The sequence below is a fragment of the Mesitornis unicolor genome, unplaced genomic scaffold (assembly GCF_000695765.1).
Source record: "Mesitornis unicolor isolate BGI_N332 unplaced genomic scaffold, ASM69576v1 scaffold22780, whole genome shotgun sequence".
NCBI classification, from domain to species: Eukaryota; Metazoa; Chordata; class Aves; order Mesitornithiformes; family Mesitornithidae; genus Mesitornis; species Mesitornis unicolor.
In genome coordinates this window covers 18,946-36,940 of record NW_010160599.1, presented here as the reverse complement: position 1 = coordinate 36,940, position 17,995 = coordinate 18,946, and the positions used below count along the sequence as shown (strand labels likewise).

At 40.1% G+C, this 17,995-nt stretch overlaps 1 protein-coding gene across 1 annotated transcript in view; it reads left to right on the top strand.

Moving 5' to 3' along the window:
• Positions 1-1,162: 1,162 nt before the first annotated feature.
• The window catches only part of GLP1R (glucagon-like peptide 1 receptor), a gene marked incomplete at its 5' end in the record, with an annotated part of 30,999 nt that continues 14,166 nt past the window's right edge, over positions 1,163-17,995 (top strand). The window contains 5 exons of the mRNA XM_010190425.1: positions 1,163-1,272; positions 3,865-3,971; positions 7,335-7,488; positions 9,007-9,166; positions 17,495-17,555. Coding sequence (XP_010188727.1) covers positions 1,163-1,272; positions 3,865-3,971; positions 7,335-7,488; positions 9,007-9,166; positions 17,495-17,555 — 592 coding nt within the window. The remainder of the gene's footprint in view (positions 1,273-3,864; positions 3,972-7,334; positions 7,489-9,006; positions 9,167-17,494; positions 17,556-17,995) is intronic.

The following is a 17,995-nucleotide window of genomic DNA, read 5'->3' as shown; positions in this document are numbered from 1 at the left end:
GAAATGCCAAGTTGTAATGAGTTCCTGTTTGCAGTAATGAGGGAGCTGACAAAAGGATGAGGTTGCAGCAGGCTAGGCTGGGTCTGAGCAAAAGCTGTCATTGGGAGGTATTTTGATATCCGTGTAGAACCAAATCCTCCTGACTCAGCTTCTCATACCTCAAAATGTTATGTGTCTGTTTCTGAACATTTCTTTGGTAGGGGTTAACCCTGCTTGAGTGACTGACCCAACACTGCTTTCTGAGGACTAACTTCATAACGTAGCATAGGTCAGTTTACTGGGTCAGCACTGTGATTAGTAAGAAACTTCATTTGCAAAGCAGCCACCATCATTACTCTCATTAGTACTCTCTCCAGGTTGCTTATGTACATCTGTAAAAGTTCCCCAGTATTCCAGACACCAGAGAGTTTCTTTTGATACACAGTGGTTAAATGCTCCTTCCCCTTGTTTTTTTTGGTGCTTCAGTCTGATGTAATTTTATGATAAGCCATTTCATCATACTGTTTTTACAAGATCCAAGCTACTAACTACTTTGGAAAGGCATTTTATTTATTACTGGTTTTGTGATTCAAACATGTAGACAGAAGGAATCAAAAGAGTGCATGGGCAAAGATTTACAGCTTCATTTTGTAGCACGGATGTTTGTACAAGGATTTACATTTTGGGGAAGCTTGTGTTAGCATACCTGTTCTGAGGTTTCTCTGAGTCTGCATGATGTCAGAAAAGAAAAAGCACACTTACTCATTGAGTGCCTTCTTCTCCCTGTGAATTTTCTAGCTGAGGCTTAACATTTCCAAAATTGTGTGTCTTAAAATCTGTTATTTCAGTGAACTGGAATTTGTGCATGTTCTAAAATCCACACAAAGATGGCACCAACTATTTCAGGCTGTCACTGCTGAGCAGTTAGCAGTTGTCCTGGAGCAGGCACTACCTGATCCCTTTGCAGCCATGTCCTCCCTGTTCCTGAGGATGAGCAGCAGCAGCATCTGCTGCAGGCAGGGAGCTGGCAAAGGACTCCCCCAGCAACTGTGGCTTCTCCTTCAGCCCTGAGAGCAAACGCCGAGGAAGAAAGGTTGCACCAAGCCTTAGACAACTCTGCACACCTTGCCCCATGAGCAGGCTCTCCTTCCATTAACTCTGTGGTCCCTCTTATCTCTGGCAGTGCTGCATGGGCAGGTCTACCGGTTTTGCACCCCGGAGGGGACGTGGCTGCTGAAGGAGAATTCAACCTTGCCCTGGAGAAACCTGTCTGAGTGTGAGGCCTCTGACCAGGTAAGAGTTTCCATCTCCTGCTGCTGTTGTTGTTTAGGACTGTTGTTTAGGACAAAACAGAGGAGAGGGCAAATATAGGCATTGATGCCCATGTGTTTTTGTCCTGTCAAAATAATCTTCACTGACTCATCCTGGGTGCTCATTTCAGTGAGCCTAAGTGCAAGGGACATCAGACCTCTCCCTTTCAACAAAGAGAACGTGAGAGTTAGACAAGAGTGGGTTTAAATGTACGTGAGAGAGCCAAGAGAAGTGAACCAGGTAGTCCCAGCTGCTGTGCAGTGCAGGGGGCTCAGCTGCAGCCCGTTCCAACCACAGGAGTGACCTCTTGTTATTCCTATGCTTTTTCTTCCATTGGCACATTGTTACAATAAATTGGCCATTTGTTCGTTCTGTCTTGTTAGCAGCTATTAAGGTGATTAAGACGAACTGAAGGATCTTTGCCTCTCACCTTTGGGCAGGGGGCAGTCCCTGCTTTTTGTTTATTTGAGGGGGTTTTGTCTTTACCTTAATTTGCCACAAGCGATGGAATTAGGCCTTGTCAGTGTTGTTTTCCTTCCCTACTGCTTTATACTCTGCAGGCAGCTGAGGTACCTGGCACCAAAAGAAGAAGAGCATAGGACTTTTCAGGGGATTTTTGTCAGCCATTGGCGTCAGCTAGTGCACTGCGTGAGTTCCCGTGACACGGGATACCATTACTGCTGTGAGCCTCTAAGGGCAATGCTTTTCTTCACATAAATTGAGTGCACTCACTCTGTCCCAGAGTACTGGGAACTAGTACTTACCTAGTCAAAACAGTTCAAGTATATGCAGTTCCCCACTGCTATGGGTTCTGCGTCCTCTGGAGTTTCCATTGCTCAGTGCCAAGTTCTTCAGAAGGAATAAATGGCTGCAAGACTGCAGACTAGAAGGAGATGAGAAGACAGATAATTTTTAATTCTCCAGATATGTTAAATTTAACTTTTTCCTTTACTTTGCAGCCTTACTCCTTGTCCCTTCCGTGCTCTGCGGTATCCCAGCAGAGTGTGTTATCTTAACACAAAGTGTAAGCCTTGTCGTTTGACTTTTCCTGGCTTGCCATTATGGTTTCTTCCAGAGCTGTGTTGGGACATGCTGAGGAGAGAGATACCTAATGGTAGAACTTGATAATTTGGCACCTGCCTCCATGTTTCCATGAACTGATCTGGGTTCTGAAACCCTGTGTACGTGGTGTCACTCCTTGAAATTTGAACAGCCAATGTATATAGAGCCCCCTAAGAACCTACTTTGTTTTATGCATCTTGTACATGAGAACAAGAGGTTGTTTTGATAAGTTAGCAGTGTATTATGTTGCAACTACTGCAAAAACAAAATCCAAACGATTTGTGAGTGAATGCATATAAAACAACATTGTTTACGTGTGATGTGATTTTGATCTGTGTAGATGTTTTAAATTGTCACGTCTCAGCAATTTGAGCTTTGATACCGAAGACATTTTTCTTTTCATAAGGCAGCTCTCATATCATTCCCTTTAAAACATTACCCTAGCAAATCGCTGAGGAACAGCCTGTATGTTCACCTTAAATCCTCCTGGCTGTGCAAAGCTGTACTTATTTCTGAAGATATTCCTTTGTACAGCATAGATCTTGGGAGTCAGTTGCAGGATTAGCAGCTTGAAGAAGGGAAGTAAAATGCCTGAGTCTACTTGGACAAAGATAGGTGTTTAGAAATGACCCAGAACAGAGAATATGAATGTGCCACAAAGGCTGAGCAATAAGCCTGTGTGATAATGCAGATCTTCCTGTAGCTTTTCAAGTACTTCTCCCTGAAGATTTTGGCCAGCACTTTCAAGCAAGGGTCCTGGTGGCCAAGTCTTCAACAGTAAATATGAATAGAGTCACAACCCAGGACTATCAGGGGATTGCGAGCATTCCTACTGCTCTGGCTCACATCGAGTCACTACCTCCCACGTGGTGCTGTAACACCTAAGTCATGAGATAGTGCTGGGCTATGGTTCGTTACCAGAAGATTGCATAGTTGAGGCAGAAGAGAGGCTATTTGAGGGCAGAAAAAAGTTTAGTTATATGAATGAAGGCATGCATTGTCTCGGAGTCAACAAATGAAACCTGGCTTATTTTATTTTGAAGTATAGATGTAGTGAAAGTCCTTCCCCCTCATTACAGCAATAAGGAGACAGACTTCAAGTGTTCAAGTCTGAGAACATCACCTTTGCCATTTTTACTGCAGGGCTGAGTTGTGTCTGTGCTTCCTGACATTTGTTTAAGACTTGCTTGTGTGTTAATTCAGGCCTTTCCAACTTGATTATGAAATAATGTCGCACTATCTATTTTCTAGCCTAGTTGCAAAGCCCAACTGTTTGAGTGAGCAGCTGGGGAATTAAGATTAAATTTTTATTTCTTTGAAATGTACGAAAAGTGGAAGACTGATTTGATATGTGTGTTTAAACTTGAAAGCAAGAGAATGATTTCTGGTTATCATTAAGAAAAGTTAGAATGCAGCTGGCAGAAAAGAACAGAAGCCCATGAACTCTGTCTTTTCTCCGCTTACCTTTTTATTTTATTTTTTTTTAATTTTTTTTCCTTTATGTGCTCTCAGGATGCACCAGAAGAACAGCTCCTGAATTTGTCCATCATATATACCATTGGATATGCTCTTTCCTTCTCTGCCCTTGTAATAGCAACTGCCATTCTGCTTGGATTCAGGTAACTGGTAAAGCTCTGAAGAGAGTGGAGAGACAGTGTTATGTTTTTCTCTATGACAGTATCAGACTTTGACAGAAGGATTTGATTTTTTTCCTTTCTTCCATTACCTCATTATTCCTCTATCTTATGTCACTTCCATGTTTCTTCCTACAATCATTCCTTCTCCAAATACAAATAAAACTTCTGTATTTTTGCAGTGTTACCAGTATGAATGTGTGGAACAGATGCTTTTTATCAGTTTAAATACTTTGTTGTGATATTTTTTTATTCCAATGAAGTTTCCACTGGAAGAGATGGAAAAAGAGAGAGATTCCAGCATTCCCTCACATTGTCCCCTTGCAGATGGGGCACCAGTCTGAGGTGTGAGAGGACATTTAGGACTGACGTTTTCATCTTGCCTTGCTTGGAATTGCACAGAGCATAAAGCCCAGTCAAGTCTATTTCCCAGATCTCATATGCAGGATGTATGTCAGTGCAGAATTGGATTTTTGACACAATTTCTCTTTTTGGAGAACTTTCAGAAATACTTGTTTCTTTTGCAGTATTAAAAATAATTTTTAATTTTGAAACTTGGAAAGTTTCTGTGAAGTAAATTGCTGTCACCTGGTCAGATTGGCATTCTGGATTCATCCAGGTATGCACCCACAAATTGTATGGAGTGTCACAAAATGAAGAGACTATTGGTTGCACATGCCAATGCTACACTGTGTAGGTTTGGTTAAGAAAAGAAGTTAAAAAACCCAACCAAACCCACTTTGGACTCCAACAGAGATTCCTCTTTTTTCCTCTGTAAATGCAAGAGGTATCTTGATTCCAGCCAGACTTCCCTACTGTTTGGGGAGGCTGATATTTAGAAAATGCAAAGATGTGATACTGCTCTCTTGTGGGAAGGAAGTCCCTCTGCCATGAAGTCCTGCTCCGTGCTGCTGTACGTAGCCAGGTCCCATTATCCCTCTCACACGCTGATGAGGCTGCCTCCTAAAAAAGTGTAGTGTTCCATCTCCCAGTACTCTTATTTGAAATCAGCTCAGGGACTTCCAGTGCCCTGATCGTTAAACTTTCTTCCTTGACTAAAGAATCATCATTAGCACTTAATGATCATTTGCTCTGGTGCCAGCACTCTGGAAGCAAGGCACTCCCTCCTACCCTTACATATTTAAAAAATCAGTCATGCCTTTTAGCTTCTAATTTCCAAAACTAAAATGACGCAAGCCACCTAATATTGTACCATACCTTTTACCATTGTGAAATATTATCCCTCCTCCTTCCAGTGGATCAGCATAGGCTAGCGATCTCAAAGATTTAAAATGACTACAGAAAGGCAAAGACTTGTTCAACCTCTGTGAATGCCACGCGATACTTATTATGTGTACATGTTGTACCTGTGCAACTTTGAAACTCATCTGACAAAACACCACATAGTCTTGAAGTCTCCAAATGTCTCCCAGGATAAGTGTTTTCTCTTTGTTTCACCCATCAATAACACTTTTTGAGTAACCTTAGCAGGCTAAATGTAAAGGTCACAGAGTGCAATCATATAGTTTTCGAAGGAAGGAAGGATGTCCATGTTTTTGGCAGGGAACAAAGCTTGTCACTGATGAGTGGCAGGAGAGAGGGAATTTCAATGCCCTGACTTTTGAGGAGAGGAGCTTTAGCATTTGTTCCTTTAACTATAAAGCTGGGACTGACTTGTGACACACACGAGTGTGTGCTTCTGATTTTGAAAATGAGGTTTCAGAGATGTTAAAGAAGCTGCAAGCCTTGCTAAAACTATGCTGTCAAACCATTTTGTGCTTTCCTGTCTATCTGGAGAAAACTTGGTCCTAGATCTCATTAAATACATGAGACCAACCCTTACAGGTATTGCAGTTGCTGGATTCTGACTGGGACCTCTCCCCATGGCCTCTTCTCAGTAGCTGTGCAACCTCAACAAATGGGGATCAAAATTTAATTCAATGGTACCAAAATGCTGATGCTTTCCACTTTTGTAACAGGAAGGCCTTTTTAAGTCCTTAGACCACAGAATAACCTTTATATTTGGTTTTAATAAACATATAACAGAAAAAAAATATATCTTTAGTGTCCAATTTTGCCTCCTCTGAAAGAAATAGAAGAAAAGTCTGTGATTTCGGTGACGAAAGCTGAATTAGGCCCATAACTTCATGACTGAAACAATTTGAATAGCTTGCATTGCCTGTAGCAGAAATACTCAGTGACTACTTGCAGTGTATTTTCTTCAATTGGCTAATTTACATAATATTTTAAATCAGATTTAAATGTGTCGCAGTTCTGAAGGGTAGCAACAAATAAATTTTGGGTTAAAGGGAAATAAATATTAATCATGGATAAGCTTTGAAATAAGCTGTGACTTAAAAGTGATGCAAAAAATTCTATTTGACCTGTGGAAAACAAAGTTCTCTTTCTTCTCCCGTGCGAAACCAGTAAATTTCAGACCAAATCTATTTTTCTATTTTAAGGCCTAAGTTCACTGAAACTTTTGCTGGAACAAATGCTGTTTATCATATGTTACCTGTATCTTTCAGCATCAAAAAAAGAATCATACTTAGTGCAGCTTCCTTTGAAGCAAAGTGTGTACCCTGCAGTGCTGGAAGAAAAATGTTTGTGGAGAAGGCTGGTAAAACATTGGCAGCACTCTGCAGTTGGATGCCATTTACATGACTTAACATGCTCTTTTTTGACAAGAAGCAATTTTACTGTCTTTGCAGCTGGCTGCTGAAATTCAAGAGGATGTTTTTCTTTTGTGTTTTTTTTTTATTTTCAATTCTGAATGCAGAGGTGAAAATTCTGTTCATTTTAGTTCTACAGGAAGTATTTACAATTACCCCAGGAGGCAATTTGAATACAGATTTTTCTCTTGTTGTCAAAGTGGTAATTTACAGCTGGATGTTTTTTCACTGTGGATTTGACCACAGCCAGAATCTGTACTGCACACCGGTTCCAGAGCCTTGCAAAGGTAAAGCTGTGCAGTGACATTGGGGTCAATTCAAAGAGATTAGATTCAGCATTATGTGAAACTTTACTTTTTTAGTCTTTTCAGATATGTGTTCTGAAAATGGCTTTATTTTTACCCTTCTTAAACTTCAAAAATATTTTTTTCCTTCCGCACTGATCTCCTTCCTTCCACCAAACATTCATACATAGGGCTAAAATTCTGAATGTCTTTTCCTTGATAGTGATTTTTTCCTAAAGATAGTTTGAAATCCCTACAGCCATCCTCAAATTACGGGATTTCCTCTAGTCCCTCCTGATTTCCAACAGGGCTCATTGTTCCCTCCTTCAGCGCTACCTGTGATGCAGCTTTTACATAGGTGGTGGATTGTGACTGGTTCTTCGTTTTTACAGACATCTGCATTGCACAAGGAATTATATTCATCTGAACCTCTTCACCTCTTTTATCCTCCGGGCTATATCTGTCTTCATTAAAGACTCGGTGGTGAAGTGGATGTACAGCACAGCCACGCAAGAGCACCAGTGGGAAGGATTTATCTCCTTCCAGGTAGGGTCAGACACTGTGGTGGTTCTCAGGATATCAGAATTGTCACTGTGGTGTGTCTGCATGGCAGCGGGTTTTATTTTGTATAATGAGGGTTGTAGGAAATGCTGTTCCTCAGTCCACGCATGGAGTTTCTCTGAAACTTGTAGTGCGATGTACGCTGTTGTAGCTGTGCCACCCCAGGCTTGGTACAGGCAAGTAGTTGCTGTCATGGCATGTTTCTCTGCCCCTACTAGGCAACAGAAACATGAACAGGTGGTTATATATATATATATACAAATGACTATCTTCTTCCCATGCTGCAGGTTCACTTCTTCTAGCAGTGACAAGAGGGCAATTTCCCTAAGCCAGCACCTTTTATGATAGAACTGTCCATCTTGTATAATGACCAAATTAGCTGGCCATTCTTGGAGATCTTTATAATCTGTTAATGATGGGGGAAAAAGGGAAGCATCTGATTAAAATGCAAATTTGAACATTTATAAAAGCTTTGGAGGAACAGGCTAATTAAATGCTTGTAATCAAAGGGAGATGATATACAACTCTTCTGTGAATATGTTGAAAACATACCTTTTCCCCTTCAGATTGGGAACACAAAATGTTCTTGAATCTTCAAATAAAGGGATTTTCATTATCTGTATAGCTCTTGTGATTCTAGAACATAAGTATGGCGTTTGCTGCTGCAGTACAGGGTTGGGGTCATAAAGTGTATGTCTTCTAATGCATGCTTAGTGCCCATCCTTTGCTGACATTGCCTAAAGCATAAGCGCTAATACCATATAGTGAATCTCATATGATGGTTGAGTTCTTCTCATCCATAATGTATCAATTGGTAGAAAATAATATTGTAATGCATATCTTAAACGGTTTGGAAATGTCCGCATTGGATTGTCAGTCATCTCTTCCTTTCAAAAAAACCCTAGGCTTTATGCTTTCACACGTGGTTTATCCCACAGTGATTTCATCAGATCTGATGGATATATTAATTAGGTAATCAGGTTTCCTGCTTATCTAAAGCCCTGCTGACCACCTCCTTGTAACTTAAAAGCCAAGAGAGATTTTCCACTTAAATGTGATGCACTGGGAAATATTGCTGTTGTATCAAAAATCTTTTGCTTTGGAAAATAGTCAACATTTGTTCTTTAATAGAGAAGTTTTCAACTTCAGAATACAATATCTGGGGAAGTGAGAAGATTCACTGACTGCAGTTGATACAATACCATTCACTTGATCTTTTCATCTTTGTGTTGTGCTTTTCAAGTTACAATCCATTCCTTATTAAGGGAAAGTGCAGAATATGTAATTTTATTTTTTTTAAAGGAGGAGTGTTGTTAAAAGCATCTATCTGCTGTGTTTACCACCTGTTTCTGGCTTCTGTCCCTTCAGTACTCAAATGTGATCAATTTAGTAAGCGCTGTTTTGAGGAGGAAGAATACGAGAAAGAGCCAGTCTTTTGGGTTAGTATCCTTTTATTCTCAGCTCCTGTTGCATTCATTTGGGCTGTGCTTTCTTCCATTACAGGAATCACTCAGCTGCCGCTTGGTCTTTGTGATGATGCAGTATTGTGTGGCTGCAAACTACTACTGGTTGCTGGTGGAAGGCATGTACCTGTACACGCTGCTGGTACTTTCAGTCTTTTCTGAACAGAGAATTTTTCGACTTTATCTCTGCATTGGCTGGGGTAAGTTGATCTTTCCATATGTCTGCTTGTGGCTGCCTCCACTGGCAGATGGTACAATAGGAAAAAATATAGTGTATCTACTAGAGTGCTGCTTGGCTCAAGTCCTGCACTCTCCGTTCCCTTTTTGTTCCTCACCCTTTACCTTGTTTGAGCTGGAGGATGCTGGGCCAGCACAACTCCTGGATGCTCACAGCATAGAGGCTGTGGGTTCATAATGCAGGGGCTGTGTGGCAACCCAGAAATTCCCCAGACCAATGGCAGACACATGGTACTTTTCCTTGCAAGACATCAACTTCCCAATGCTAAAGACATGTGGGCAATTCCAGGTGAGTGTGGGCTTTCCTTTGACTGCCCTTCATCTCCTGGTGGTTTCCCATGGCATTCAAAGATGGGTTAACTACTTGTGGTGCAAAATAGTGATGATACCTTGTATGTGGTCAAGGATAACTAGAGAAATGATGGCAGAATGAGCTAGAGAAGATGTAAAGGAGTCGATGAATGGGCTGCTAGCAGGGAGTTGTCAGGCTGGTTACGTGGGCAGAGCAGGCCAGGTTATTATTTTTGGGCAAAAGAGTTGTCAGGGTGCGTGTGCCATGGGCATGTGTGTGCTTGAGATTGAGGACTGTGATGCCTTGAAATCAGTTGGTTGAGCCTGAGTTGCCTTTGGAAGAAATGCTAGAGCTTTGATTCTTTCACTGTCAAGTTAGCCTGAAAATATAGTGCTATTATGGATTAATCCTATTTTTGGAATGATCTTCTGTGTACTTTGATTGTGTTCTCTCCCTTCCTTTTCTCCTCCCTCCTCTTTTGGTGGAAATTGGGCGACTTTTGGAAAGCTGAAATTAAATCCAAGTAAATACTGCAAGTACTTTCACAGATACTAGTTTGAACACTTAAATTGCTTCAGCTGTCCTTCTCTATGGATTTGCCAACTCTAAATATTCTAGTAAATTAGTTCACTAGTAAAATGGATATAAATGGTTTACTGTGAATTAGCCAATTCTACTGAAAAGTGATATATGAGGAGCAAAGGCTTTCCAGCAGACTGATGGGGATAACTAAATGCAAGTAATAGCAATTTCCTGCTAGAGAGTTTTAGTTAAAAAGTTCTATACCTTCCGTTATTGTTTTATATAGGACATGCAGCAAAGGCAACAGTATCTTGTATAACATTTGGACTATCTATGTTTTAATCATATTTTATGAATAGCTATACCCTCAATTTCAAATAATTTAAAAAAAAGAACATGGGGGAGCTATCCTGAAGCACTAAGGGAGGTAATGAGAGGAAATAGAAAAGAAATTAAAGCGAAATTTTATCTAGCCATAATCCTGAGGGTATTGTGTTGTTTTATAAGTAAGAGGTATGACAGTTTTGATCTGAATCACTTCTAGTTACAGTTTGTCTCTTGCAAAACCAAAAGGCAGAAACAGAAGATGCTATTTTTTTTTTTGTTCTTCCTTTACAATGGAAGTTTTGCTACTGTATGTTGAATTTCTGGATGAATTTGTGGAAAAGAGTGGCCGTGCCAGAACTTGGCACTGGATATACGGGCTTCATCCAAGCTCCCTAGTAAAGCTCTGCCTGTGCCATTCGTTCCTCATCTGTACAGTTTCTTGCTCTTCCAGCCATAGCTACATGTGCAAGCCTTCCCAGTGATTCTCCATCTTCAAATGCAGAAGCATCTGCTATTTCAGTGCTCCCAGATTAGTTACACCAGATGACAGTTTTGTCTCTAACAAGCAGAAAGAAATGAAATTTTTTTTCCACTCTTTCTTCCTTCTTCACTGGTGATTTAATTTTCTGGGTGCTCAGGTCATCAAGTGTGTTTCTGCTGTATGCAGTGCTCAGAAGATTTTGGGGTTTTTTTGAGCAGCATGATAGCCTCAATGGTAGCATAATGCTGGGGCTTCAGAGAAACAGCAGGTTCCTGTTTGAGCTGAGAGAGACTCCTGCTCTTTGAAATAGTTTGTCTACTGTAAAAATAAAGCTGGATCAAAAAGAAGTATCTATTGGATTGTCATACCTAATTTGATGCCCTGACACTTTGTTCTGTTAATGAATTATCCTCTTACAGGGTATTTTTTTAACTTGCGCATTACTCATCATTTGATTAATATTTCTGTTTTATAATTTTTTGTATGCATTGTTCACAAACTTAGTGGAAGTTAGTAATTTCACATTGTTATTTCTTCTAATTATAACTGAACTCTGTGATCACTCACAGACCACATGGTATTGCTTTTGCTGTTTGAATAGTGTCTGCAATCTCCCATGTGATCACTTGTTTGCGCTTGTAATTCTCTCAAAGATATGTATGAATAAAACTGTGTATTCTCCTCTTGGTTTTTGTCCACATGATTGTTTGCACTTACTCTTGGTCATGATGTTTGCCCTGTTGTACTTCTTGTGAGGAACAACAGGTCTCAGAACAAACAAGAAACTGGAGCAAATTATTTCCTAGGGTAATCCCAAGCAAAACTGTAATGTAAGGGCCAGCTTTCAAATAGGTAGAAATGTCCCAATACCTATTTATCTCCAAGCCTTTAATCTGCTATATTAAATAGTGCTATATTTTGTTATAACAGGGGGAAAAGTTCATGTAATTGTGTAAACAGAAAAAATACTTCTCCCACTTTGTCTAACATGGTAATTTCATCTCATTTCGAAACATGGAAAGGGTAAACATGCTTTTCAAATAGAAACATTTAAAATATACAATCCTTAGCCTGTGTTTTCCTAGAAATGGTTAGCAGACAGTGAGGAGTGTAAAGAAAAATATTTCTGAAATATGTTTTTGCTATATGATAATTTTAGGTCAGTTATTAATGTTATTAGATGATAGGCAATTTGGTATCAGTTCAAATGAGTAATTATTCTTTGCTGTTGAAGTGTTTTATAAGGGGAAAAACCTGTTTATCTCGTGTTATTGTACCTTCCACAAACTAGAACAGTTACAAAATCTTGATAGGCCTAAGGAAACTAATGTAGTTTTACAAACTGAAAGTCATTTATATTGACATCATGTATATTGATAGTATTCTATAAAACTTTCGGAATACTTGTGAGGTAACTCTGTTCTCCTTGCTGAGATTTCACACCATATTAGGCTTTGAGATGGCAATGTTAAATTTTTCCTATTTCATTTAATGTGGAAAATGTCTTGCTTATGTCTTCTTTTTCTTTGTAAAAGCAGACTTTCATGCACTTGTGTCAACCCCGAGTTACATGTATCTTACTGCAAAAACAATGGTTTATGCCATTTTTAAAGCTGATGGGGGGAAAAAAAAGGCAGAAACACTAACAGCATCAACAAAGACAATTCTTAATAGGCCAATGGCAGGTAGATGGGCAGGTAGATGAGTTGTTTTCTTCAGTCTGGAAGTCAGCACAGCAGCTAAACAGGAGGCTCATTCAGGCAGTCATTTTCACATCTGCAGAAGAAGGGGGGAGGAAAACAATGTAACTATGGAGATCAAGACGATTACTTTTTTTGTTTTGTTTGTTTCTTGGGATGTGCAATCTGCTTTTAATTGGAGTGTCCAGGACACCAACTCAATGTTCGTGTCTGAGCCCATGTGAAGCATCGTTGAACTTGACATTCACTTCAAGCAGCTGTGTCGGGACTGTACAAAGTAGTCTCTGGAGAAGACTAGCTTATGCTGTAACGCTGTTGCGTGCATCTTTCAGCAGCTTTTAGTGAAAAAAACACCTGTTCCCACTGAGAATTAGGGAGGAGGAAGGAATGGGGAAACAACAGCAACATCTCACAGTGACTATGTGTGACATCTAGGCGGGAAGAATAACAGGAGACAATTTTCAGCACTAAAGTCTAAAAAGAAAATGTTAATAAAAAGGTAAATATTCTCTGAGCTTCTATGGCCATTTTACACCCAGCTGCACTTGCAGCAGGGAAACTGCCTTAAAAAATAAATAAACCCCTTCCTTCCAAGTCTTAGCAACCCAAACTTGCTCTAAGGAAGAATACTTTGAGGGAATGAAACTATTAAAGGCAGGAAGCCTGGCTAGGGTGTCAAAATCTCCATCCTTTGCCAGGAAGATCTGGCTGGAAGAGAGCCAGCGAGAAACCTTCCTTGTGAAGCCCAGTAGTGAACTCAGTGCAGCGAATGCATCCTGTTGCCACACTAGCACTTCTTGCCTGTTTTCAAATGAAAACTGTGTTTCAGAAAAGGATGTGAAAATAGGTTCTGTGTCCAGACTGATCTTGGTAGGAAATGCATCTGTTGGGAGTTTCTCTTAATTCTCTTCACTCTGTCTTCTGGATTAAACTCTCTAATGCTTTTCAGTTCTTACAAAGAAAAATGTTTCATCTTCTCACAACTTCAGTGCTCTTACTCTTTCTACATCTAGTCATATTTATTCATCACTTCTTTCAGTTCCTCATCACTTCTTGCATTCATTCGGCAAGTAGTTGATCAAGTCAGACCATCTGGATAGTTTCTGAAAGAAAGAGAAGGATTGGAATTCTTCTGACAGCAGTAGTGTCCTGGTTTGTGTGCCTTTGTGTGCCTTGTGAACTTCTCACTACATGGAAACAATTGATGTCAAGATACATCTGAAATATGAGCTTATACACAAACTTATCAGTCCTAAAATGCTGTATTCAGAATATGTCCTTATTTTAATGGTCTTGGCAAAATTGCAGCGCTTTTGTTCCTGCAGAGACAAATTTACTACAGGAAGAATCTCTAATCAGCACATGAGGATGAAGAGAGCCTGTCTTGCTCCTCATACATCTTTCTTCCCTGAAATTACCTTTACATAAAATGTGGTACAGTGCAAAGCTAGAAATATTGTGTGTCTGTAACAATGAAAACTTACTTGCACATTGAGGTAAGGGAAAGAAGATGGCATGGAATAGCACCACCTGGTGAAACCTTTAATGGTAACTGCTACTTAATGGCCTTAAAACAAGCCTGAGTTTTCCTGTTCAGTTACCAAAATATCTTGGACCCATTAAATGAAGAGACTGATTTCTACATGCTGTTATCAGGACACAGTAACTTCCATTAGCAGCTTCACAAATTGCCCTCTGCTCTGCTCATTACGAGCATTCTGAAAATGTCAACAAAACAGTGGTTCCTGTGCAGAATTTCTCACAGCTTTCTTCTCTTAGCTACCTTATCCTGTTATGATTCTGGATAATGTCTAGTTTTCCAACTTTTTTTTCTTTACTATGCAGACACTTGGCCAGGTGTGGAATATGTAAGCTAGAATGAAATTAAGTCGGTCTTGCTGCTTATTTATGCAGCAGGGTGTTAAGACATTGATTTGGCAGTTCTATTACTTTCTCATCATCTATAATATATATTATTATCACAGCCTATAATTCAGATGCCCTGTCCTCTGTCATTTGAAGTTGAACTGTATTAGCTGAGCTGTCGGCATACTTGTTTCCTAGCACACTTGATAAATTTCATAATCACTGTGTAGTGTTCAAAATTTTTGGATATCAGCCTGCAAGAATTAACATGGCAGAAGCTATTATGAACAGGCTATTGCAGTTTCTGGCATCTTCATCAGTGATGCAGTACAGACAAAAGTAGACGCTACCATTTCCAGAATTCAGAGACCTTTCTGTGATCAATTAAACTGGGAAAAGATTAACCTTGGAGTTTTCTGTATGACAAAAAAACAAACCCAGAAAGAATTCAGCCAATATATTAAATAAGTGCATCTTATAAATGGGTGCGGTTTTTTCTCTGATATTCTTTGAATAGCAGCAGCAAGAGAAAGAGGTGTAGGACTGAAACTCAAGTGCACCAGAAAAGCTACATGGTGGGAGCCTAGGACTGGAATACAATGCTGATTCTGTTAGTGAATGATAGTAATCTGTACAGTTTATTCAAGGAGCTGTATACAGTTTGCTTCCATTGCCTGCTCAAGTCAGCCAAATTTCTCTTGACTGGGTGAAGTAACCAGAATAATATTTGCATTTGTACCAGTTAATCCAGGTTAATTAGGTATCAAGATTGTAAATTAATCTATGGAGAGCATCAGTGATCCTTGAAAACTACAGTAACTGCATAAATGCTACAGACTTGCTCTTTTGCAGCAGTGAGTGACTTCTACAGACTTGAGGTGTACTAGGGAATGTTCTTGGGGCAGTCTTCTCTTTAGATCTTCACTAGGGCTTTGGAAAACTGGATACGTTCCCACCTGCTGAGAGCATGTCGTGGACAGTTTTCAGAGCCACCCGTTTCTTAGGACAAGATTTTGTGGATTTGGTAGGTTTCAGATGGTATGCATGTAGAATTTGCACTGATGTTTAAAGCTTACATGTCTTGGTATCTCAGATTCAAGTGTGTATTTCTAGCATGGAAAGTAATGTGACTGATGATGTTGCAAAACCAAGGAACCATGAGCCTGCATCTCAAGTGAGAGTGGACAGAACAAGTAACCTTGTACATGCAGTCAATTAGTTTGTGTCTTGTTTGCATAGCAGGATGCCGATGCAGTTCAATAATACCAGCTTCTCTCTAGCTAGGCTCTTTTGAAATACAATATTAATAACAGATTCTCAATTCAAATGTCAAGTAATGTGATTAAGTATGGAGAGATTTCTAATGTATCCAGAAGATGGGGGTATCCACAAATCATTATCACTTGATATATAAGTTCCCTCCACTGACATACAGCCTGTGTGCTCTCAGAGTTCGTGTTTTATCCTGTAAGTTTCATATTACATTGTCTTAATTCTCAGCAAAGCCAAGAAGGGAATGATGCAAGTGATAATTAGTTTCTGTGAATCAAAGGATCATTTGCGTTTCAAAGTGATTTGCAATGAGCCTCTTCTTAATCTCTTTTGCCACTATCAAAGCAGCACAGAGTTCTCAGTAACTTTGCTCCCAAAATATTGTGTACTCTCAGTATCGGGTACATCCATGGAACACATTCAACCACTTCGCCAAATAATCTCAACTCAATTTGTTATCTTTGGTATTATTCTAATTATTGGTATTTTTTCCTTGCTACTCTTTTTATTCTCTATTTTATATAAATGTTATATAATTAATGTATATATTAAGGAGAATAATTGGTCTTGCATGTGCAATTTAGCTCTTCTGATAGTAGAGAAAGAATATGATACAACAAGAGAGAAGGTTTTTACTGATAATACCCACTATAGGTACTGCTTGTAGATTTTTCAGACTGCTAGAGGTCACCAATTTCCCTGTGGCTTCTGCTGTCAGGAACTGTGTATTTGGTCTATGTAGTGCTTACTGCTGCACACTGATATTCTTATGGTCCCTTATCATAGTGGTTCTTAAGAATGCAGTAACAAAGCACATTAAATGCTGCCTTTCCTATACAATGTACATACAGCATCGGACACTGTCCAAAGATGTATACAGAGGAATTAGACCATCTTGGTCCATCCTTAGGCAGAGATTCCTCATCTTGCTCATTGAGTCTCAGCCTGCTCTCCTTCTTTTGTGGGCTTTTTTTTGTCATTCCCTGTACTGAGTATGGGTTGGTAGATGCATTTTAAAGTTCCTTTTCAAGACCTAGGTATTTCATAAATGAAAGAAATGAATTTGAGAGCCTTTGGCATTGTAAAGAAAATAGTAACTGCCACCTTATTTAGCTTTTCTCTCTTCCCTGAACACCCCAGAAAAGCTCACTAACCATAGCGTGTACACTGTCAGGTAAGCGTAGGACCTAGCCTTTTCTCAAGACCAGGTGCGTCTGCTGTCTTTGCTTCAGCCACTCAAGTCTATGCCAGTACTGCAGCCCAAGCTTAGGACTTTTCTGCATGGGAAGCCTGAGCACACTTCCTATGTGTTGTGTGCCCACGCTTCCCTTTGCCATCGGGCATATGTGAGTCTGAGTGTGCTCCAGCTCTGATGCCAGTAGACAGCCTAAGCTTGGTGCTGCCCGAGTACAGGGTAACTGACCCACAGGCAGAAATGTGGATGCAAAGGCTTGGGTCAGAAGGCACTGCACTCCTCTCTAGTGTGAACATAGAGGCCGGCAGAGCTTCCAGAGGCTTTGTTCCCTTGACCCCTCTGTGAAACTTCCCCCAGAAAAGCTGGTATATGCCCAGTGTGGGGGTGATCATCTGTTGTTTATTTTTCATGCCTGTTAGGAGCTTAGATGGGGGCCCAGGCAAAACAAGTTACGTGTATTAGTTACTTGCAGGTTAGATTCCTCTTCCCACCATTTACAGCCATCTGCACTGGGTAGGAGCTGCAACCCTGCCACCAGTTAAGTATGTTGCTCATCATTATGTGGGGGGTTTGTCCTTCTCTCTGCTTTTCCCTGTCTCTTAATGTCAGTGTCAACCTTGTTTCCTCTCTTCCCAGGTGTGCCAATGCTGTTTGTTATCCTCTGGGGAACTGTCAAGTACCTTTATGAAGATGAGGGGTTGGTTTAGTTCTCATTTTTCTAGCTTTCTCGTTTGTGCTGTATGTGTGCACCAGCAGGTTGTTGTTTGCTTTCTGTTCGGTGTGGTTTGCTTTGGCAATGTGCTGAAACCTCATATAATTGCTTCTGTTTTGTCTGAAGGTCTTGCATAACATTTCAGAAAGGAGCGTAGGTTTCTTTCTGATCAGAATTTTCTGCATGTCTGAATGAATCTATCCTTTTGCAGGTCAGGGAAAGGTATGTTTTGTTTTTCTGTAGTTACAGTATCAACAGTAGAAGTCATCGTACCCAACCGAGACCACTTCTGATACTGTGCCTTTGGCAGTAGCCTTTACAGTTATGCTTCAGAGGAAGGCAAAAACCTCCCACAGGATTCTGCCTGCGATTTGTAGTGGTTAGCTTATGCCTAACAGCAGAAATGTGATAGTCTGTTCTTGTTT